General features: G+C 37.1%; 10 protein-coding genes across 10 annotated transcripts; 4 read left to right on the top strand and 6 right to left on the bottom strand.

Annotated features, from left to right (window-relative positions):
- Window positions 1-282: 282 nt before the first annotated feature.
- On the top strand, window positions 283-7065 carry CCH1 (Cch1p; the record flags this gene model as incomplete). The annotated part of the gene is made up of 1 exon (XM_062955653.1): window positions 283-7065. The coding sequence occupies one exon, from the start codon at window positions 283-285 to the stop codon at window positions 7063-7065; it is 6783 nt and encodes a 2260-aa protein (XP_062812235.1).
- A 173-nt stretch (window positions 7066-7238) lies between these two features.
- Window positions 7239-8807, bottom strand: ZPR1 (zinc finger-containing protein; the record flags this gene model as incomplete). Its single annotated transcript, XM_062955652.1, has 1 exon — window positions 7239-8807. One exon carries the CDS (start codon window positions 8805-8807, stop codon window positions 7239-7241), a length of 1569 nt encoding a protein of 522 aa, XP_062812234.1.
- A 779-nt stretch (window positions 8808-9586) lies between these two features.
- Window positions 9587-11560, top strand: PRCAT00005569001 (ubiquitin-binding SDF ubiquitin ligase complex subunit; the record flags this gene model as incomplete). Its single annotated transcript, XM_062955651.1, has 1 exon — window positions 9587-11560. The coding sequence occupies one exon, from the start codon at window positions 9587-9589 to the stop codon at window positions 11558-11560; it is 1974 nt and encodes a 657-aa protein (XP_062812233.1).
- A 209-nt stretch (window positions 11561-11769) lies between these two features.
- Window positions 11770-13314, bottom strand: PRCAT00005568001 (uncharacterized protein; the record flags this gene model as incomplete). Its single annotated transcript, XM_062955650.1, has 1 exon — window positions 11770-13314. The coding sequence occupies one exon, from the start codon at window positions 13312-13314 to the stop codon at window positions 11770-11772; it is 1545 nt and encodes a 514-aa protein (XP_062812232.1).
- A 313-nt stretch (window positions 13315-13627) lies between these two features.
- PRCAT00005567001 (tRNA methyltransferase) lies at window positions 13628-15625 on the bottom strand (the record flags this gene model as incomplete). Its single annotated transcript, XM_062955649.1, has 1 exon — window positions 13628-15625. The coding sequence occupies one exon, from the start codon at window positions 15623-15625 to the stop codon at window positions 13628-13630; it is 1998 nt and encodes a 665-aa protein (XP_062812231.1).
- A 164-nt stretch (window positions 15626-15789) lies between these two features.
- On the bottom strand, window positions 15790-16563 carry PRCAT00005566001 (exosome non-catalytic core subunit; the record flags this gene model as incomplete). Its single annotated transcript, XM_062955648.1, has 1 exon — window positions 15790-16563. One exon carries the CDS (start codon window positions 16561-16563, stop codon window positions 15790-15792), a length of 774 nt encoding a protein of 257 aa, XP_062812230.1.
- Window positions 16564-16765: 202 nt separating this feature from the next.
- PRCAT00005565001 (uncharacterized protein) lies at window positions 16766-18571 on the bottom strand (the record flags this gene model as incomplete). Its single annotated transcript, XM_062955647.1, has 1 exon — window positions 16766-18571. One exon carries the CDS (start codon window positions 18569-18571, stop codon window positions 16766-16768), a length of 1806 nt encoding a protein of 601 aa, XP_062812229.1.
- Window positions 18572-18750: 179 nt separating this feature from the next.
- PRCAT00005564001 (N,N-dimethylaniline monooxygenase) lies at window positions 18751-20196 on the bottom strand (the record flags this gene model as incomplete). The annotated part of the gene is made up of 1 exon (XM_062955646.1): window positions 18751-20196. The coding sequence occupies one exon, from the start codon at window positions 20194-20196 to the stop codon at window positions 18751-18753; it is 1446 nt and encodes a 481-aa protein (XP_062812228.1).
- An 801-nt stretch (window positions 20197-20997) lies between these two features.
- On the top strand, window positions 20998-21768 carry PRCAT00005563001 (uncharacterized protein; the record flags this gene model as incomplete). Its single annotated transcript, XM_062955645.1, has 1 exon — window positions 20998-21768. One exon carries the CDS (start codon window positions 20998-21000, stop codon window positions 21766-21768), a length of 771 nt encoding a protein of 256 aa, XP_062812227.1.
- A 228-nt stretch (window positions 21769-21996) lies between these two features.
- Window positions 21997-23862, top strand: PRCAT00005562001 (uncharacterized protein; the record flags this gene model as incomplete). The annotated part of the gene is made up of 1 exon (XM_062955644.1): window positions 21997-23862. One exon carries the CDS (start codon window positions 21997-21999, stop codon window positions 23860-23862), a length of 1866 nt encoding a protein of 621 aa, XP_062812226.1.
- Between the last annotated feature and the right edge of the window lie 16 nt (window positions 23863-23878).

Genomic DNA, 23878 nt, shown 5'->3' with positions numbered 1-23878 from the left:
AAAGTAAGAGGGATTATGTAATACGCTCCTAAAAGTTGCCTTATAGTGCTATGCGATGGAACACGTAATACAAGGAGTATTGAGTGTACTAGACAAGGTTTTCGATAAAATTCCCATAACCAGCATTAAATAAGGTAACAGGACTGAGCAACTGTTACTGAAGTTGTGTAACTTTCATAAATTTGCTCAGTCTTTTTTTTGATTGCACATTATCTGAAGCACATCGTTTTAAGATTGATAAAGTAAGAAATCAGGTCTCTTTGAGTACAAGGGTTACCAGATATGCTGCATCTTTTTCCAACAGACTCAAATTCTGATAGAGATAGCGAGAGCGGGTCTCCTTTGCGCTCTAGGATGTCACATAGGAATAGGCAAGAATACTCGGCACAAGATGATGGAGAGTCAGAAGGAATGGATCATTATTCCAGACGTGATCTGAGGTATTCTGGAAAATACCTCGATGTACATTCTGAAACAGATCAGCCACTGAGTCCTGGAGCGAGGTCATTGCTAACAGATGATACCGGAGAAAACGATATCAATGCACTTACTGAAGGATTAAATTATGCCTTGGGGACGTCTGGTAAAGATGCAAATTGGCTTCCTCTTCCTGATAATAAACTGGATACTAATCTTGTGGATATATCCGAGAGGAGTATCAGAAGTGCCAAAAGTACAGGAAGCGATAGAAGTGATAGAAATTCTGACGACCTAGGAGCTTCACATACAAATGAAAATTACACAGATAATATACCAATGGAAAATCTTGGAGTTTTTGGAAGGCGAAGGGGCTCGCTGAGACCCGTGTCTCCATTTGATGATTCAAATCGATCTTACTTCGCAAACTATTCTATGCATACGGGACCTCTGTCACCTGCTCGTGAACCCAATGACTATTTAGAAGCCGGGCATTTCTCTTCGAACTCAAGTGATCAATGGAGTAAGAACGAAGGTCATGCATCTCCTTCAAAATTCTCAGAAGTCATTGCAAGAGTTTCTGATAGGATTGCAGGTTCTGGTGCCGGTACACCTCACCCAGACGTATTACTGAAAGATCAGATGTCCGCTATTTCTGATGAACAAGCTCACGAGAGAACATCTCTAGTCACGCCTCTGAGTGTTGCTGCATCACCATTTGCGGATCCAACCTACAATAATCATGAAGAGAGGCCCCTGGATTACAAAGGAGATCTACCAGAAGTAGTCATAAATGATGCAGAGACGGTCCAAGGTAGGTCGACGCCAGCTCCAATTTCTGATGGTTTGGGCTTATACATGAATAAAGATGATGAGAACACTAATAAGAAAGGTTCCGTGGAATTTTCAATGGAGCCAGATAATATTCATGAATTTATTGCCCAATCTTTTACTAAGTCCGCATCATACACCCCCTCTGATTCGCTTTATCTTTTTGGAAAATCTTTGAAATTATTTTCACCCCAGTCTAAAACCAGGAGAATATGTCACAGAATAGCATCAAATAGGGCCACAAACATGTTATTGTTATTCTTATTGGTTTCACAAGTTTTACTTTTATCTTATAGACAGTGGAATCCACTTTCTTTGAAGGGTTACGTGTCTTATGGTTATGTATGGACGGACTATATTCTAATTGTCATTAACGTAGCCTATACAATTGAGATTTTCGTTAGAATCATTGCCTATGGTTTCATAGATGATCATGCGATGTATGAAGAATTGGGCCTTCCCTATCCAGAAAGCGAGATTGGAAAACGCGGCTTCAATTTAAGGTATATTTGGAAGTTCATCGATTGTTTTAGCTTGCTGTCGTTCTTAAAACCTGAGCAAAAGAGATCCAACTATCACAATATTAAGGATAGCCAGACAGACAGTAATGAAGAAGGAAACTGGAATTCTTCCGAAGAATTAGATGTTAAAGAAATAGATTTGGATGATAACTCGAATGAAAAACCAAAGATTTATAAGCCTTTTGGGGAAGACGCTGTGAACCTGTCTTTAGATCTAGGAAAAAAGTATAACTTGACACAAAAAACTCTGAAAAGCACAAATAGACCAAAAGGTAAAGATAACTTGAACTTAGCGAATGAGCCTATACATAAGTCACAATTGCTTAGACACAAAAATACATTATTGAAGCCAGATATCCCCAAGATCGATCAATTACAATTGAGAAGAGCATATTTAAGAAACAGTTGGCACAGAATTGATTTTTTGTCTATGGTCACATTTTGGATTTCGTTGCTATTGTCCATAGAACGCTACGATGTCCGAAACCACATAAATTTATTCAGAACTTTAAGTTGCTTGAGAATTCTTCGTTTATGTAATCTTACCACCGGTACAACAACAATATTAACGGCTTGCAAAATCGCATTACCCCAGCTCTTCGACGTTGCCATTTTCATTTGTTGTTTTTGGTTATTTTTTGGCATTATAGGAGTGCAATCTTTTAAATCGTCATTAACGAGAAATTGTGTCTGGCAAAACCCAAATGACTCGAGTGATACATTCAGAAATGAGGATCAATTCTGTGGCTCTTACTTGGACTTAAATGGTAGTGCTATGCCATTTATTCAAAGAAATGGAGAGCTGGCAGGTGTCATCAAAGGTTTTCGCTGTCCAAAATATTCTAAATGCATTAGCGGCGACAATCCATATGGAGGGACAGTCAATTTTGACAATATTTTTCAATCCCTTGAAATGGTTTTCGTGATTATGAGTGCAAACACATTTACTGATATCATGTATGACACTATGGATACTGATAATTTGGCCGCATGTTTATTCTTTATGTTTACAATTTTCATATTGACCGTGTGGCTCATCAATGTCTTTATTGCTGTTATTGTTGCTTCTTTTAATGTCACAAGGTTAGAAGCTGCCGCAGAAAAAGAGAGGCATGGTAAGAGAAAAGGTATCTGGGCTATCTTTAAACATAAACGAGAAATAACTACGCATACAGAAAGTGTAAACTTTTTCAAAAAGCATAATTTTGGCTTGAGGTTATATTATAAATTTGAAGCGATATTTGTTGTTGTTATATTTTTTGATTTATTCATACAATGTTTTAGAAAGTATGACATGTCGAAACACAGAGGCGACCTCTTGTATAAACTTGAGGCTGCTATAACATTGGTACTCTTGGTAGAGATTATTTTGAGGCTTTTACTTCATTTCCCGAATTGGAGACTTTTTTTCTATTCGAAAAGAAATAACTTCGACTTGTTTTTGGCTGTTACTACGTCTGTTATAATTATTCCACTGGTAAAGAGGAGGCTTGGTCATGGCTACTACTGGCTAACGGTCTTTCAACTTCTGCGCTTTTATAGAGTTGTCTTGTCTCAAAGATTCACGAGAAATCTTTGGTTGAAAATTATGAAAAATATAAGAGCAATTATTGATATTGCGTTGTTTTTCTTCATATTGACCTATTTGAGCAGTATCTTACTAAATCGATATTTTGAAGGAGTTGTTCCAAAAGATGATATCGATGATATCGATTTTCCTATGCATACGTTACCTAATTCGTTCGTGGCCCTTTATGTCATAACCTCGACCGAGAATTGGACTGACATATTGTATAGCTTGCAAGAATACTCTCACTCAACATCAGAAAGGGTCTTTGGTGCAATTTTTTTAATTGCATGGTTCATCATATCTAATATGGTTCTTTTGAATATTTTCATTGCTGTCATTGCTCATACATTGGAAGTTTCGGAAGAGGGAAAGCGAAAACAACAGCTACTACAGTTCATTGACAATATGACTGAGAGACTTCATAGCTTGCAGAATGAAGTTGGACTCCTTTCAAAATTGAAAAACAAGGTTTTCAGAAAGCGTGGTTTGGCCGACGAGCTAGAAAAGGCTGTCGTTAACTTATTGTTGAGCGGAACAGCTGTTAACGATTTTTTAGAAAATGACATTGAAAATGAAGACGGAAATGAAACACATGATACGGAAGAACTAAGGAGTCTACCACAATCAGGTTGGAAGAGGCGACTTCAGATATACTTTTGGAGAGTGGGTAATATTTTCACAAACCCATTTTACATGAGACGTAATAAAAACGTACATGAATTGAATAATTTCAATCCCGCTTCTTTTGCCAAATCAATAATAACTGAAAGAAAGTCTTTGATTTCAAAACAAAACAAGTTTTTGAAGGATAACCCTAGGTTCAATGATGTGTTCTATGTGATGGGGCCTCGGCATAGGTTAAGAAGATTTTGCCAAAGATTAGTAAAGCCGAGTTATGGGGAAAGAATCAATGGAGTTGATGCAAATCATACAGTTTCAGAATCGTTCAACGTTGTTATGTTTTTGGCAACTATTGGCTTGGTCATAACTGCATGTTACTTTACCCCCTTGTATCAAAAAAAGATTGAATCATTTCATGGTAAGGTAAACTGGACATTTTACGTCCAGACGGGTTTCAATATCTTATTTACTATTGAATTTTTGATCAAGATTATTGCCGATGGTTTAATATTTACCCCCAATGCATACATGAGATCTTCATGGAATTTAATTGATTTATGTGTCTTGATATCCTTATGGATAGATTTCATTGCATTTCTAAAAAATGATGGAGATTTGTCCAGAATCGTTAGAGGATTGAAAGCCTTGAGAGCCTTGCGTCTTTTGACCATTAGTGAGACAGCCAAAAATAACTTTCATAACACTATTATATCTGGGTTTTGGAAAATTATAAATGCTGCGCTTATTTCATTATGTTTGTTGTACCCATTTTCAATATGGGGCCTAAATATATTTAATGGCCGGTTGGGATATTGCCTTGATGGGTCGTCGACAATGAAGGAATGCTTTAATGAATATGAAAATGAAGTTTTCAATTGGGAAATTATGAGTCCTAATGTTTATACCAATCCTCCATTGGAATTCAATAGATTTGCTACTGCATTTTCTACCTTATTCGAGATTGTTTCCCTAGAAGGTTGGGTCGACCTTTTATTAGACGTAATGGCAAGCACTGGAGTAGGAACTCCGCCTCTGCAATTTGCATCTCCATTTAATGGATTTTTCGTAATATTATTTAATTTCACTAGTATTGTCTTTATTTTGACATTATTTGTTTCTGTCATTATAAGCAATTACTCACAAACGACAGGCAGGGCATACATGACCAAAGATCAAATATCATGGTATCAAGTGAGGAAGTACTTGGTTCAGGTCAAACCTTCTTCAAGGAGAGACGAGTCTCAGTTTGGTCCATTTAGAAAATTTTGTTACATGATGACAGTGGAAAAAAATCCATACTGGGGGCAAGGGTTATCGTTTGTTTTACTAATGCACGTCTTAGCATTATTGTTGGAATGCTTTCCTTCTTATAATGGATTGTATACTTTCAGAGTTATCATTTTTGTGTTATCGACGGTATTTTTCACAACTAATGCGTGTATGCTATTAATTGGGCAAGGGCTTCACACTTTTATCAGATACAAGTGGAATCTCTTCAATTTTTTTGTTTCAGTTGGAGCATTGATAACCACGATAATCGCATTTTTTGTTAATGATTACAGTCCTTTTATTAATATTAATAAATTGTTTTTGGTAGGTGCATTGGCATTCATCATACCAAGAAGTAACAGATTAAGTCAATTACTTCGCTTTGCATCAGCAAGTGTTCCTTCTTTGTTGTCTTTGTCTTTCACTTGGGGAGTCATGTTTTTAGTTTTCGCTATAGCTATGAACCAAATATTTGGTATGACGAGAATTGGACCTAATAGTTCTGGAAATATCAATTTGAGATCAGTTCCAAAAGCTATGATTCTTCTTTTTAGATGCAGTTTTGGAGAAGGATGGAATTATATAATGAATGATTTTGCCATCGAAGAACCTTACTGCTCCACAGGAAGTAGCTTGGATAATAACGATTGTGGTAATAAGCAATATGCATATATCTTGTTCATTGCGTGGAACATCATTTCAATGTACATTTTCTTGAATATGTTTATTTCACTAATTTTGGAGAGCTTCAGTTACATCAATCAAACTTCATCTTATGGGCATCTCATGGAAAGAAAAGAAATTAGAAAATTTAAGAGAACTTGGCAGAAGTTCGATCCCGAAGGAACTGGTTTCATCAAACCATTCGAATTGCCGAAACTTTTACACTCCCTAAATGGTTCCTTCTCATTTCATTTATATTCTGGAGTTTTGGAGATTCCTAGATTATGCAATAGATGGTTTATTCGTAATAATCCTAGTGATCCATATGATATTACAATAAATTATTCTGAGATCGACGAAACATTGGAAGCGATGGACATCCCAAAAATTAGACAAAGGAGATATCTCTATGAAAGGTTCTTAGAGGAAGCTCTATTGAATATGGAACTCAACAATGATCCAGGAATTTCTTTTACAAGAATTTTATTGCAACTTCCATTGTATACTGCCTTTGAAGCTGGCCAATGTTTGAATCTCATAGATTTCTTAGAAAGACGATTGCTACTCCAAAAGGTGGAAAAGAGGATTCATACTAAAAGAGTTTACGAAACAATTGCGGCTTATGCTTGTCGTTGGAAGTATAAAAAGGACCAACTACACGGTATTCGGGATCCTAATATCGACTTTGGGAAAGAGTTGAGGAGAAATAGTTACTTGACAAATAAGGATTTGGAAGTAAGTACACCTTTAATTCATGTGACTGATGAGAGAGATAAGGACATAGCCAACGAAGATCATACTTTCATGACAACATATCAAGATGATGATGACTTTGAGGAGCAGAAGGACACGAGAAATGTTTACGAACCGAAATCACCAGTACAGATCTATAATGCGAAAGAGAAGGCAGCTTTGAGCGAAAGGAAACTTAACTTGCCTAAATTGTTCGTACAAGTACCCAATCGACTGCCTTCCTTAAAAGCACAATCGCCCGTTGATGATTTCGACGTCTCTCCTTTTGCAGACTCATTTGAGTCAGGAAATTCTGGCCATGGTGAAGAGAACCATACCTTAATTGATTTAACATCGGTGGGTGAAACGTTAGAAAACTCTTCATGGGGTGATGCCTTTAAGGAGATTAGAAGCGAAAAAGGTTTAGATCGGAAGAAGTAAAAATATATGAAAGGGGAAAAGAAAAAAGAAGTACAGAAAAATATAGAATTTGTCTGAAATAGGATTATGGAGGCTACTAAAGCACCAAGGCAACAAAAGACTTTGCACATGAAATAAGAAATTTATTAGCATCATGTTTATTTATATAAAGGTTTTAATATACAGGTGATAACTTAGTCAGTTTTCATGTCATTGAGCCCTAAGCTCTCATTTTGTTCATCAGTTCGCTCGTAATCCTCAACGATCATATTTGGATCATTATCTGGGGCATAGACATTTTGGATATAAGAAGATGCCAACGGATCTTCCATGACAATAGTAAAGCCAATCTTCCCATCAATTGCATCCTGCAATCTGGCGAAAAAAGAGGTCCATCGAGTACGTGTGGCATCATCCATGGAATCTGATGTTTCAGTAAATACTCTACCATATAGTTCTTCATAAACCTGTGACAAGAGCCCCTCTATAGTAGTAAATCTGCCTCCTAAGGTACCTGGTGTAAGGTCCAAATCCAATTCTGGTATAACCAAACCACAGGTCTCACTTTTCAAAAGATCACGAGCTAAATCCTCGGGATCCGTTACTTTAAGCGTAATTCTTCTTCCATGAGGAGGAATCTCACCACCTGTTTTCACCTCGTTGGATTTATAGCCACAATGTTCACAAACTGTGGACATTAAAATTACATCTTTAAAATGAGGTATATTGATTGTCTTCATATGAGTCTCACACGGCTTGAAACAATTTGAACAGGTGGCATGGAATGTTTGAATCTCATTTTCAAAGTTTTCAATATCAGTTGAATCAGAAGTAAAGCCAGTCGACTTAATATCAGTGTCTCTGTCTTGTGACTTCTTCAATGATGAAGATATATTTTCACTTGTCGCTTTTTTCTTGTTCTCAATTTCAATCTCATGTTGTTTTTGAACATCATCAGCTGAAATGAGACCCAAAAAGACATTTTGCTCAGCGGTTCTATTATATTCGTACATTGACCATTTATGACTCGGTTCACCAGGAATGTATTCAATCCAGGAATTTCCAGCCGGATCATCTATTGAAAATGTTAAAGGTAATGTATTAGGATCCGCATTGAGATAAGACCGGATCTTTTCGACAACCTCATTTATCTTGCCATAAATTTCTGGCTGGTGCTCCTTTCTCGCGGGTTGGTCAGCTTCTAAGTCATCTATCATCTCGCTGAGCAACCCTTCAACGTTCGTTAACTGTCCCCTCTTCGGTGGAATCTCAATATCCAACTCAGAAAATCTGCAAGTAGCTGTTTCGGATTTGACAACTTGGCGACCAAAATCCTTCTTGTCTTCGATTTTCAAGGTGTATCTTGATCCTTTTTCTGCTATTTCTGCAGCGGGTTGGATTTCAGAGTTCTTGAAATGACAAAACGGACATTCAAAAGACATTATAATAACCTCTCTAAAAAATGGAATTTTGGTCAAAAGTAACGTTGTCTTGCCTGTCTTGTGACAATTCATGCACAAACTATCTATTTCTTGAACAGGATGCCCTTCAGAATCTTCAGCACCTGTCTTCCTGAGGCCCTCGTTTCCTTGCTCTGCATCATTAGACGTCTCGGCATTTGAAGCTTCATCGCCAACAGTAGCCTCTCTATCTACTGATGCAGCTTGATCCCCAACACTGGTGAATATATCTTGCTGAGGAGCAGATGTTGTCTTTGGTTTTTTTTCGTCTTGCAGTGACATATATATTTCCTGTCTTTTCATAACTATCCACTCTAGGATTAGTGGAATATAGTGACTTATTTAAATGTAGCCATGAGTCCTTCCGATGACTTCCTTTTTTTTCTATGTACCATGCTCATTGCTGTTTTTGTGTCACAAATTTGCCCAGTCTTTCAAAGAACCTTCTGGTACTAATTAACGTCCGAACGAGATATTAAGTAATGACTAAATTTTGACTGTTACACCACCATTTTTACAGTACTGAAGTCACATGTTGTGTTTAAAGAAGTTGCTTACTTATGCCAGTCATTACTTATAGTCGTTGGATTTGCGTAAATCTCCCGTCAAACAAGTACACACTTGCTACAGGGTCCAGACAGATGTAGTTGCAAAAGTTGCAACAATTGAGGCTTCTGAAACCTCTCTTTTTGTACTTCATATCTAGCGGCTTCTTCCATCGGCGACAGACATGTCGGCTAAAAGGTCACAATAATTTTTATGTGTCAGTTTTAGTTCACACTTCCAGTGTCAGATGAACCCACTTTATCTCTAACTTGCACGTTTAGTATTCTTAATTTGTCACTCCCGTGATTTCCACCTCTCGTAACTTTGAGTGGCTCGTGTGGTGTTTCGCGTAAATGACCTTCGCCGTGGATTCTCATTACGAAACTTCACTTTTGTGACACAACCATTGCGGTTTTATAAAAAAACTGTGGATCCTTCTGCACTATATATATATTATCAAGATAGCACCACGGCGCGCTTTAAAACAACACCAGGAGAGAAGTTTGGAGTTGACAGAGAGGAGATTAATAGACAAGATGGACTTGAAACATGTGTGTGAAGCTAAAGACGACAACTCGTATGAGGAGTCCAGTAGCGTGTTATTGGCATCAAGCGATGCTTCTAGACATAAAGTTGAAAGAATAGAAGAAAAGGGCACAGCTGTAGTAGAAGGCATCAAAAGCAATAATCTGGTGAAAAAGCATGAGGTAGTGAGTCATGATTCATCATCTGGTCTCGACGGTAATGAAACAGCATCGGACGACGCTAGTTCTAGTACACCCTTCACCATGAAAACTATAGATGACCTGGAACAGATTCCCAAAGATAACTTCCATCGCTACTGTTATAGACATAATCCAGATGTAACGTGTAACAAATTACCTGACGAGATTAAAATGAAGAGTATTCAGGAGCTGTTGGATAAACTTCCTGCAAAGACGCAGGATGCAATATCTCGAGTCTGGTCAGGTTTCAGTGCTGTACCGGTACAACACAGGAATCTCGTTTTGCAGGGATTATTAACACAATGTTGCTTTCCTCAGCTTTCTTTTATAAGCCAGGAAGTTAGTAATCTGATTCGAATTGATTTTATTGCTACGCTTCCCATGGAAGTTTCTTTAAAGATATTATGTTATTTGGATTGCAGGTCGTTGTGTAATGCAGCTCAAGTGTCAAGAAAGTGGAAAACTTTAGCAGACGACAATAGGGTTTGGCATCACATGTGTGAGCAGCATATAGATCGTAAATGTCCAAATTGTGGCTGGGGGCTTCCATTGATGCTTATGAAAAGAGCAAGAGAATTTCCAAGTGAGGAAATTAAGCCTTTGAAGAGGAGGCTTGAAGGGGCCCTCGATGCAAAAGACTCTTCTGAAGTTGAATCTGAGTTGAAAAAAATAAAACTTAATCAAGAAGAAAGATTGAAGGTTCAAAAGCAATTGACGAAGAGGCCATGGAAATCGATTTATTCGGAGAGGTATACCTTGGAGAAAAACTGGAGGAAAGGTATCTATAGCACTCAAACATTGACAGGTCACACTGGTGGTGTTACTTGTTTGAAATTTAATAGAAGATATTTAATGACTGGTTCAAGTGATAGAACTGTTAAATTATGGAAGGTGGATACTGGAGAATGCTTGAGGACTTTAACGGGCCATACAGGGGGTGTCAAAACGCTTGTTTTTGATTCCCAAAAATTGATTACTGGTGGTTTAGATTCAACTATCAAAGTTTGGAATTATCATACCGGACAGTGTATATCGACTTACAGAGGACATGATGATGCTGTCTTGTCAGTTGATTTTTCTAATAAAACTATTGTATCCGGCTCAGCTGATCAAACTATTAAAGTATGGCATGTTGATTCAAGGACTTGCTTCACTTTGAGAGGTCATTCTGGTTTTGTGAATTGTGTGAAAATACATCCCGCTTCAAATACTGTTTTCAGTGCTTCTGACGATTCTTTTGCAAGAATGTGGGATTTGGAAAACAATCAATGTTTAAGAGTATTTGGGGGTGTGGAGAACAATGGTCATATTCGTCAAGTCGAATACGTGATTCCCTTCACTTATCATGATAAATTAATTGAAGATGAACTAGGTGAGACCGAAACATTGGGAACTTCTGCTTCTGCTGCTTCTGCTACCGCTGCTTCTGCTACTGCAAATGAATCAGGTGATATCAATAAGACACCGTTGCCAGACAATCCAAATATGCCAACTCACTTGCTAACTTCGTCATTGGACAACACTATAAAGATTTGGGAAGTGCAATCTGGTAAGTGTGTACGTACTCAATTTGGTCACATAGAAGGTGTTTCATCAATAAGTGCTGACACTTTCAGAATTATTAGCGGCGCAAAGGATAAACTTATTAAAGTGTGGGATTTGCAAGATGGAAAATGTTTATACACGTTCAGCAATAGTGCTCCAGTTAATTGCGTAGCACTCAGTGATGCTAAATTTGCGGCTGGGTTGGAAAATGGAGCGGTAAAGTTATTCCGCTTTGATTAAGGTCAGGTTTGGTGGGCTGAGAATATCAGAATTGATTATTGCACAAAAAACATTGTAGTTTAGTAATGAATTATTGTATATTATACATAGGGTCGTCAAAATATATTTACACATCCTTATCTTCATCACTTCTCCTGCAAATAATTTTCGATGCTAATGTAAATCACTTTAGAAGACATATTTAGTTAATTCGTAAAAGTTATCTCACTTTAAAGTAGAGCCAAATCATCCTTATAATCATTCGGTGGCATTGAAGAAGAAAAGCAACATTTATCCAAAAGTTCTTGATATGATTTACTAAATCTGGAGTCTTCTTCCTCGCTTGGGTTCTTCTTCCTGTTCTGAGGTAAGTTAAAGCTAGCTGGTAGGTCATTTAAGATACTAATACGAGGTGCAGAGTATTTGGGTTTTGTTTCTTCGCCAGCCAGCGATTGCTCTTTTTTGGTCTTTTGTGAAACAGGTTCATCAGCCTCACTCAGTGATTTATCATGGAGCTGTAAAGCATCACTATCGGTCTCAGATTCTGTGTCCACTGACCTTCTTCTTCGAAAAGAACTTGAATACTTCGGTTTCCTATCATGTGCCTGGATTTTAGGATTAATATAATTCCTTGAGCTTTTGGTCAATCTAATTGTGTAATTCTCCCTATTATTGTTGCCCCAAAATTCCTCATTATTAACCTTATATCTCACGCAAAATTGGTAGACCTTCAGAATAGAGTATGGTTTATCCTGATATTGAGTGGACTGCATTCCAAATCCATTAAACAAAGTGTCCAACCGTATCCTGAAGTCGAACCGATCATAGTTATTATTTTTCAAATAAGTTGTTGTGTCGGGTGAATATGAAGCTGGAATCTCTATAAACGTGAGCCAGTTATCAATGGTATATCTAACGTGGACTAACTTCTCGTATGCAAGGTTTTTGACAGCAATTATCCCTATTAGATCCAGTTTATCTAATGAAAGAAATAGCTTTTCTAAGAAGACTGGCGACGAGACTCCCACCTTATCTTCCAATGCAACTTCTGGTATATTCAAAAAGTCGAGCTTCCAGTCGAATAAGAGCTTATTTGATCTTAGGTACTTGGGGCTAAAAGATAATTCAAAAGGTGGTGCTTTAATATTTTCATCTGATGGTTCGTGATCCTCTTCTTGCCCATTTGATTGATCCTCCGTATCAGAATCTGAAATATTAAAAAAGTATTCCGGGTCTTCGTTAGTAGGGGATCCTGATGCACTGATCGTGGTTGGTTTGTCTTTCTTCTTGAAGTAACGGACGCCGTTATCGTTTCCAAAATGGACTTGTTTGTAAGTCGGAGTAGATGGTAAGGACTTAGACCTCTGCTTTTGCATATGCCTATCCATTGTAGATATCTCTTTTAAGGATGGCTTCACTACTTCTCCAGACTTCTTCTTTATCAATGGGTGCTTTTCTGCGTTCGTTTGCTCGTCATTTGACTCGGTATTCTCGTAGTCAGTAGACTGCAAACAGACTCTCTTTGAATCATCTATGTTCGATTCGGTGCCTGAGAGCTTGTTATCACTTACTATGGTATCGAACCCAGTTTCATGATCATTCTCTTTCGAGTAATTTCCCAGTGTTATCTCTGGATCATTTATTAGTGTACCTCCATCCTTATTGATTAAGTTATTGAGCTTTCGTTCATCGGATATTTGGGGTACATGTTTAGAACCATTGTTCATCACCAGTTTCAGACCTAAATAATTTTGGGTCTTGAAGAAACTATCCATGATTATGTGGTGTCCCTTTCACCTATAAGTTTTGATTTGCTCGTTCTTTGTCGCATTCAATAAATTAAATCATGAATCTGGGGATTACTTTGCTTTATCAGGATATCTCGAATTTATCTCCGATCCCTTAAATACCACAAGTTGCAGCAAAAACAATAATGTGTTGACGAAGGTAAACCCCCTTTCCTACAATGCAAGATATAATTGGAAGAAAGGAACTAATGGATTATTGAATGCTTCAAAGAGAGTAAAGTAATGATAATATGAATTCTCCTCTAGTTCTAAAGCTGTCGATGCTGATAAATAGTACTACCTAATAGTTTATGGAATATACAGAATTGTAGCAACTGCCAAAAGAGTAACAAACAGCACCTCCTCCCAAGACTTTTAATTGGTTTGATCCCGATCTGACCATTCCAAATCCGATCAAAATCGGGGGGTTGTTGATACAAATATGCTCGGGGAATGGGACAGTTTTGAATATTTGCAGCCTAAGATCAAATGTGATAACTAAATCAGATGCGCCTATATGATGAACAGGAGATACACCTCCGCATATTAGGATTTTATTATCCTCCACAAACGCTGCCTGGCAGCCAAGCCGCATGAAATTATTATCTTTTGTTATCTCTTCTATGTAAATATCGCTTCCATTGATTTTGAATCGATAAACTGTATCATTGATTTTGGGGATATATTTGTTGAACATGCCGCCTATTATGAGTCCATAATATCCATTATATATCATAGAACAACTTTTGAAATTGCGAATATGTCCAACAACGTTTAATGACTTGTAAGAATTTTTTGTAACATTATACACTAAGAACAAATCATTTATATCATCTTCCTCAAGGCCTCCAAATATCAAAAACTCGTGGTCATTCAACGCCACTGTAGCATGTCTTGATCTACCTTTTGGAAGTACCCCAACATTTTCCCATTCTTCGTTTCTAAATCTGTACACATCATTGAATACGTTGTGAGGTTTGGATCTGCCTCCGGTTAAATATACTTGGTTGCCTACTACAGTGAGACTATGTGACATTCTTGCCGCAGGAATCTCACCCTTCTGTTCAATTTCACGTAGTTCGTTGTTCTTTAGTATCATTGTGGAATGGGAACGAGTGGATCGCAATCCACCATGTATTAAAATATCATCCTGAAGAGATGCGATCCCTGGAAACTTAATCTCAAGATTCCTGATATCATGGACTGGCTCAAGCTCAATTGTATATGAACTTTCAGCATCCTTAGCTTTGAGTGGGTTCTCGTCGCACTGATAGACCAACTGATCCACATTACTTGCATGTACAATAATATAGTGTTGACAAAAAGTAATGAACTCTTCCCATTCATCAAAGGGTTCAACGCCGTCTACTTTCTCTTTCATCTTGTCGTCAATTAGTAGACACCAGTTCTCAAATAAATTTTTAGCCTCTACAAAGGGATAGAAATTTCTAAACCTTCGTATTTCGTCTTTTTTAAGAGGGTACGTTTCAACGCATTGCAAAGGCGATCTCAAATGATTGAAATGATATAACATTTTTTGAGCAAATGCATCGTATTTCCCATTTGGAAGTATTTGCTCCAAAATAATGAAATTTGAGTTACTTAATTTAGAAGAACACTCAATTATTGGATTTGCAAATTCGGGTTTCATGTATGCTAGTGAAACTTCGGCGACAAAGATTTTGATCCCATCATCGTTCCCTACTAAAGTGCTTAATAGTTCAGCGTATAACTGTTTGTTTTTCAAGTCACATCCAACGAGTTTGTAAGCATCAGTAGAAAGTAATATGCTAGTGGTTTTGAAGTCTTGGTCCACAGATTCTTTATCTATAAGGTTGAGAATTTCAGGCGAATCTTTAATCATAGAAAGCTTATTTTTGACTAGTTCAGGATAGTCTATATCAATAAAGCAGATGCTTTTATTCCTTTTCTTAAACTTCGATAATAATTGAAAAGGAAGAGGGTCAAACCCACATCCTAAGTTTATAATATGCACTTTCTCATTTGGGTTCTTATCAATAATCTTCATAATAATTTGTTTGATAGATTCCATTCTTATCCAGTAACCACGGTTTATTGCGGGAGACCTTCTCTTACACTTGGGAACAAAATATTTGAACCACTCGCCAACATCAAGGTCTAATTTGTTAGTGTATAACATTTCCACCGACCGTTTAGAAACAATCGATGAGTTATTTGTTCCTTGTACTTGTAAATCATCATAGTGTTTTCGTCTGTTTTTTTTCTCAATTGCCTTTTTTTGCAGAGCGACATCTATAGCTTGCTTTTCGCTAGGCATGCCTTTAGTCTGTTTATTCCTCTACTGCAAAGCATTCTTTTTTTTTTTTTTGCGAATTTTCGATGCCTCATCATCTATAATTTTACGAGTTAATCAAATAATGAGATTCTATTTTAAAGAATAGAGGGGACATAGAAACAACATTTTATCAATGTCATGCTATACTAAATGCTCTTGAAGGTTTCATGTAATATGCTATCAATATCTACTGGTCTGCTTGTCTGACATTTTATAAGGAAATTTGCTGCTGCGATTGTAGTTTTCAATGACTTTATTTGAGATGCTTTATCCACTGTTTCAGAATCTTCATTTCTCTGAATGATCAAACCATCGCCGCACTTGATCCATATTTTTCCATTGATCCCAATTGCGATTTCGAATTTGCACTTAGCAGCCAATTTCTCAAGATAAATTGAGTTTTGGTTGAATAAAAGCTCTCTAGCAAAATTTAATCGAACAGAAAACAAATAACCGGACTCATCTAGTAATCCAAATCCGCCTTCTTTACCAGTTGTAGGGTCGATACACTCAATCTCTGCTTCAATCTCAGGGACAGCCTCTGATACCCTCGCATAAACTACTTGTCCAACTTTTAAATTCGGTCTATTCTTCTTAGTTGCATTTGGAAATGCTGTCATTGATAATTGCACAGGTGGAGAATAATCCTGAAGTGAAACTCTATAAAAATCACCGAATACCGCCGTTATAACACCCACTACAAAATCATTGGTTTTCGGTATGTATCTTGTTTCTCTTGATTCTATATAGACAACCTGAGATGCCTTAGATTTATTCGATTTAATGTGTAACAATCCAGCCGATGAGGGTATGATTCTTTGTGTTTTAGGGTCTTTCGTAACTCCAGGTCCGATATTTGTGGTGATGTTCTTGGATTCAATAGGTAAAGGATCACCTGGTAGAACTAAGTTTCCCTCCATAATTACGTTAACCAGTATAATTTGACTCTCGGTGTGATAGAATCTGTATCTTTTTTTTTTATGGTTCTGAAGTAAGATTTTTAGTTGCAGGAAAGATACAGCGGAAAAGTGTGAAAAACTTGAAGGAAAAAAAAAGAACTTACTAAAAGCTAGAAATGATCACACCTCCATAGAGAAATAATTTATACTTTATTTATGATTCCTACATACTATTACCATGTATTTTCAATCTTTTAGATTTCGCTTGACTCAGCTTGCCTTCAACGCTATAGAACCTTTTCTTGTTAGAGATTGGAGAAAAAAGATCTAAATTTTGCGACTGCGACAAGAATGTCAAAGAATCTTCAAATGACAATTGATCAATCTCATCAGATGCCGGACTCTTATTAGCTAACATCATTCTTTTCTTGGAGAGATCTTCTATATTCTCAGGCAGGTTGAAACTACTGAAAATTTCCAGACTGCGTTCAAGTTCAGATAATGCCAAACTGCTTTTTCTCTGCTCTTTGAATTGTTCTAATTTGCTTATAACAACGTCAGCTGTGGCCAAAGCATTGGCAAAATAAATTTCTTTCGTCTTTTGATTATAGCTGAGGTTCTTAATGTATGTCTTAACTCTGGGAACGAAGGCAATATAATATTTTTTTTTCTTTTTTAATTCGACTCCAGTGTTATCTACTATGCCACCGATTGAGGGAATCCAGACGCCGCAGCCAACTAGAAAGCCACCATCTTTTCTTAATATGGGATTTTCAAATGTTGCCAAGACATTATCTTTGAAAAGCAGATTCAAAATTTTGACTATGTTATTTTCTTTTCTAAGCAGCTTGAATATTCCTAATAATTGCGAAAATTGGGGAATACCATAATTAGTGAAGTATTTCCATAAATATCTAGTCCTCATCAAAGAAATCAAATCTTCTTCTAAATTTCCAAACATACAAGTGTAGCAAGTGCCACCAGCCACTGAGTGACTCACAACCCCATAACAGAAAGAATGGACAGTACGATTGCACTTACCACATTTGAAGTGAGGTACTGATTTCTCGTAGTCAGCACCACACTCGCAGTCTTCCGGAGAGACAAGGTCCTGAGTTTCAACTGGTATCGTTGAGGGAAGTTCTTTTCGGGAATCTTTGCTGCATGAATTGAGAAATTGACTTAACGGAAGCGGATTGCAGTTGATATATTTGGGAAATTCAATTTCTTCTGATGTAATTGTTTTATGTGAATTCAAAGAATGGAAGACGGTCAGAAATGGATCTATATTTTCAGTTTCATCCAGTCCCAGAGCAACACCTGTCAAAAAATCAACGCTAACAGAATCAATGCCTGTATTCATTGAATACATGCTCTTATTTTTGCTTTCGAGATAACCTTTTTCCACGGAGATCGTCGGAGGAAGACTGTTTGGATCATTGAAGAATGGCGGGCTATAATCTTTTGGGCAGTTCTCATTAAACATTAATCTGATAGAAATATACTTCTCTGCTGGAAGAGGTTCTAAAGCTTGAATGGAAACAATTATTTGGCGAAGTAATTTCTGTACTCTTTCCCTTGCTCCAAAATTCGATGTTTTCGAATTGGAAGAATGTTTATCACTTATAAACATCAAATTGTAATTGTCATAATCTATTTCAAAAACATATGCTTCAATGAGACTTTGAGGTTTTTTACTATCAAGATATATTCCAAATTGTAATGCATTTAAGTACTTCAAACTAATAGACTCGAAAATGCCTTTTTCTATCCAATTTAAATATAAATCACCATCGTTGCTTATTCCTCTCCTGACTTGCTTAGTTTTAATCCAATTTCTCTTATTATCTGATGCATTGACATCAACGACAAACTTTTGATCCACAAAATGCTCATCGTTGAAAATGTGTCTCAAGAACACAACACAGTCCAAGGAAATCTTGATAAGCTCCATAATCAATTTTTGTGATTGCTTAATTGTGAATGGCCTATCCTTCGTTTGCACTTTTATTTCTGTAGAGGATGCCATCTGTCCCTATGGTAAACTTGTAAGTTTTAAAGTGCTTATACTTTCAAAGGAAACTCAAATTCACTTGAACCATTATCGTGCCCTTCTTTTATACACGTAAACCGTGCAATATCACTTCAAATGCTGCAAAATTAAATTTATTACACAAAACGAAGCATATATCAATCTATTACTAGAATCTATTTATTCAACAATCTATAAGGTTCTCCATTTTGCCTCAACTTATTAGAATGCTCAGCCACTTTTTCCATTCTCTTTGCCTTGAGTTGAAACACTTTGCTTCTTAGATCCATTTTAGCATCATCCCAAATTGGAGCACGTAATCCAACCGTACCAATGTTGGCATCGTCGATAATCTTTTGTAACTCTCGACAGTAGTTTCCATCGAGTGGAAACGGAAGTTTATGAAAGCTTGTACCTTTTCCTCTCTCTCGCAATTCTTTCTCGTAATCTCCTTTCATTTCTTCCACAGATGGTAGTTTAAGTCTTCCGCTATATACTCTGGCCACTATCGCAGCCTGAGATTCAGAAAGTGGCATTGGGACGACATCTTTCGGTAAGCCAATAAATGCTAATGAGGGGTCATATAGATAAAAAATTTGTTTATATAAGTCGTAAATCTGTCTTCCATCTCCTAAAATATTTTCATATGTCTTCAAAAATGGGACATCATATAGGTAACCCGTGCAAAATATAACAGAATCTATACTATTAATAATATCACCATCCACAGTTTCGACTGACCTACCATTTTCATAGTCGTACTTTTTCACTATCCCAATGTGAGTGACATTGTGGTTGTCAATAAACTCTTTTTCATTCGACGATACAAAAACTTTTTTGGCACTCACAGATAATTGCATGGATATATCGCTACCACTCGATTTATTTCCGATGACCAACACATTCTTATCCTTAAAGTCGGTGTCCCTCACAAAATATCTTGCATGTGTTATTGAGCTCGGATCTTTTTTGCTCCATTCCTCCAAGCCTTCGACGTCGGGAATAAAAGGGACATTGAAATGACCGTTTGCAACAACAACCGCGTCAAAATGGTCAGTTTTGAATTCTTTTGTCTTCATATCCTCGTACTTTAGATTCCATACACCTTGGTCCTTACGTAGCTCAACAACATTAGAATTCAATAATCGTTGCACGGAAGAAGGAATCGTTTGAGCGTACTTTTGAACATACTGAAGAACTTCCTGTCGATTGAGAAAAGGTTTGGACTGATTAGCAAAGTGTACGTTGTTATACTCCATCATTTTCCCTGGAAGATTGGTCTCAAGATTATCATACATTGAAGATAGGAAAGGTCTTTCTTCATTAGCTATATCCTCGAACACGTCCTTTGAATTTCTATGACACGAAGGTACCGATGGTCTTGCAATCTTCTTTTCCTCACTATAATACCAAACACCACCTATCTTATCCCGTCTCTCAAATAAAGCGAGCCTATCGAAAGTTGCCGGCTCTATAGCAAGCGCCTTTGCCATAGCTAAACCACCGGGGCCACCTCCAATTACAGCAACCCTTCTGTAGGTTGGCTCACTCGACCTCGTCATGTTTCGACACCCACTGTAAGATAATATCTTCATGAAAAATTCATATTCTATTAGTCTCATAAATGTTGCACTAAAAGGATCGATTGATTTCCGAGACTGTATTATACATCTCTAACAAAGACAAGGGTTTTTGCTGCAACATCGGCAAAGCCTTCCAAACTTCGTTTAAAATGTCGAGAAATCGGCTATATTGGTTTGAGAAAACATAATGGTGCCTCTAGCTCTAGCATTTGTTATACCTGTATTAATGTAATATTCTTTATAAACGGCATAAAATAAATTCAAGAGAAAACCCATCTTTGAAACAAGTCCAATCAGAGATCCATTACTTCGAAATCTGCATATATGTCCAATATTAATACAGGTCAATCACATCAATCACAACAAGCCTAATGAATACCTTCCTGAAAAGACATCTTCAAAATAGAGTGATAAAAAAAAAAAGAAATACTAAACTAAATTCTAAAAGTAATCGAGCGTTGTTCGAGCAACACTGAATAGTCCATAGCTACGATACAAGCTCTCCCAAATCAAATTCATCCTTAGAGCGTCCCAATTGGAAAGGCTGAAAAGTGCAACTAAAAGCACAGGTCGATGACCATTGGTTATGCAGCCCGCGCTGTTCCTGAATAATGTACCCGATACGTTACATCCCAAGGACGTGACACTTTCAACCCTTCGAGAGAAACTTGCCTCGAGATGTTGAATTTCCAGCTATTTTTCATCAAGATCTTAGAAGTACAATCAAACAGGCACAACCTTAAGAAGTATTAAAAACGTATATATCTTAGTGAAGGTACCATATTATAAATTTAAGGCTCAAGTGGATATATTTTGTTATTGATTCGCAAATAATTACTGATGGCAGACCCTGCGGCAAGTATTAAATCGATCATAAGTGGTCGAGTTAAAATGAGTTCTATGGATTGGGATTCCGTTGATTCTAACAATAGCAATACTGCAATCTCGGATTACCAAGCGTTCAGAAGGAGGGATGAATCAGAAGACTCAAGAAATCCCAAAACCATTGGCTATTCAGAGAGCCAAGGGGAAGAAGCAACGAAGCAGTCTCATGTCTATAGTAATGGAGAAGACTCCCTGGCATCTTTATCCTCGGGTACCAGTGACAACCAGAAGTCTTATCTGAGAGATTCGTATTTGAGTCCAACTCCGGACGATGGAAGCTACACTCAACTGGAAGCTATTTTGCGACCATCATCGAGAAACTCAACGACATCATGCTTTTCTACTATGGCGACTAAGGACGGCGTAGAAGGCAAAAAATTTCATAGAAATGGGCCCACCGCCTATTCAAATAGCATAATGGCAAGCATGGTACATCAACAGGCTTTACAAAATTATCAACAGCTGCAACAACAAGTCGATGTTAGTGGAACAGAATCGATAAATTCTTCAACAAGAGTAAAGCCTTCTTTTTTCAGATCCTTTACTGGAAACTCTAACGAAGGGAACCAGAGCCAAGTATCTATTAAAACGACAAATGCAGAGCATAATGGAGAGATGGAGGAAAAGAAAACTATAGGAATTGATCAAATACCAAATTCCGAACCTCCTTTCACTTTGAAGGAAAAGATAAATTTACTCAACACACCAAAGGCTTCACGAACTTGATTAATGCTCAAGATGAAATTAATTTTACTTTACGAATTTTCTATTTCTTGTCTGTTTCGCTCTATTAGTTAATCCAATGGTTCCATTGAGTGACTCCTCCACACTCCTAGATTTTATCAGATAGTATGACATAATAGCTTAATATTTGTATATCACGTGACTATAAAATTCGTTCATCTAAGAAATCGATACCCTACCGTAGCAGCATTTGCCATTCTTTATCCAAACATGATTAAATCACAGATAAGAGCTGTCTTTAGAAAGGGAAGAAGTTTACAAGCCCCCAGAAAGAGCTCCGGTGTCGTTTCTTTAGCTTCGAGAAGGTTCCTGTCAAGGTTAAGTTCCGAACCTGAAGAGCACATCACCAAATTATCTGATTCTAAAGACCCTAAAAGAACTCAGTTTTTTGAGTATACATGGGGATCTTGGATTAAGAATGACAAACAAGAAAGGAAAAAAAGGGAAACAAAATTCTCTATCGAAGGTTTGACTGAATTGGTCCAGAATTTGAGTAAAGAAAAATCAAATTCTAGAAATGTCGACAAAAGCGGCGAGCCTTTCATTAGAGCTCCAATTGAGCTAAAGGATGGTTCCAGAGTCTTGACCGGAAACTTGTCGGACTCGATATTTGGTAAACACGATGAAATGCTAGTTAGGTCAATTGCAAGTATTCACGAGGGAAAACATCATAGAATTTATAAGGTCACTATTTCAAGTGGTAAGGAATTTGTGTTGAGAATTCCTTACGCCTTGGCTTCAAAGGAGTCGCTTTCTCGCAAAATAAACAGTGAGGTTGCAACCATGGATTTTTTAAGTTTAAAACTAGGCTTGAAGGTTCCAAAAGTTGTCGCCTTTAGTGGCTCACACCAGAATTCCATTCAATCTCCGTTTATTTTAATGGAGTATATTGAAGGCGATTTATTAATGAAGCAATGGGATCCATTAGTTGATGATTCTGCTGTTGATAGCAAGGTTAAAAATATAATAAAAGTCTTTGCTGATTTTCAAGAAAAAGTTCTTTCATTCACTTTCAATAAATATGGTTCTTTATACTTTTATGATGACGTTTCTGTCGGAGAGCAGTCAACTTTACCTTACGATGGTGAAGTGAATCCAGTATTGAAGAACAGATGGAGAATTGGACCAAGTATTGAGAAGCTGTATGCGAAGAACAAGTCAAAGTTACCAGAGAAAGTAGTCAATCAATTCAATGGCCCTTGGGACAGAAAATCTCCATTAGAGATTATTAAATCACTTGCAGGGATTGAGCTTGAAAACGCAAAACACAGATTAGCATTAGCTGAAGCAGATGCAGGTGGAACGGTTGAAGATGCTGCATTATTGAAGAAGCAGATCAGAACATTTGATCATTTGTCTCTTATCGGACCAAAGCTAATCAAGCCTGACTCCAAATCCATAATGAACGTTGAAGAGGTGTTTAAGCCCCGTTTGTATTTACCTGACTTGGATCCTTTGAATGTTATTGTTAAAAATGACAATTTCTATTTCTTAGACTTTGAGTATTCCACTATTAAGCCTTTCATCCTCAGTGATTATCCCTCTTTCATTGCTTATAATGGAGCAAAGGTATTTAATATCGAGGAAGAAATTCCCGAGTTCAAGGATATGGATGAAGCAGAGCAGCAGCAATATCAATTTATGTACTTTAAAACAAGGAATGAGAGATTATGGGAACTTGAATTGAATTCTAGGAGGCACGATTTAATTGCGATCGCTTCTCCTCATATAAAGTTGCTTAAGGCTCCATATTCTCAAGCTTTGGAGTTACGTAACGATAAAGATTTCTTGTATGTCGAACATTCAATAATTCAACTTCAAGCAATGTGGGAATCTTATGTTGCTAATGAATTATGCAACTCTACGGATCCTACATTCCCAATCCAATACACTGCAGAAGAGCTTGATGAACACCAATCAGATCTCGAAGAGTACCAATTAGAAATCTTGTCAACACCTTTTGCTGCAACAGGTGGCTGGGTACCTCAAGATATGTTCGATAAATTGAGAGATCAGGGTGTTATAGTTGAAACAAGCGACGGAAATTTCAAAATTGAAACTGAGAAAGTCCTCTAGTATGCTTTATTTGTAT

The sequence above is a fragment of the Priceomyces carsonii genome, assembly GCF_900007245.1.
Source record: "Priceomyces carsonii strain CBS4050 genome assembly, scaffold: Debaryomyces_carsonii_scaffold_6, whole genome shotgun sequence".
Classification (NCBI taxonomy): domain Eukaryota; kingdom Fungi; phylum Ascomycota; class Pichiomycetes; order Serinales; family Debaryomycetaceae; genus Priceomyces; species Priceomyces carsonii.
Note: the sequence above shows the minus strand (reverse complement) of the source record. Positions and strands in the feature narration are given on the sequence as shown.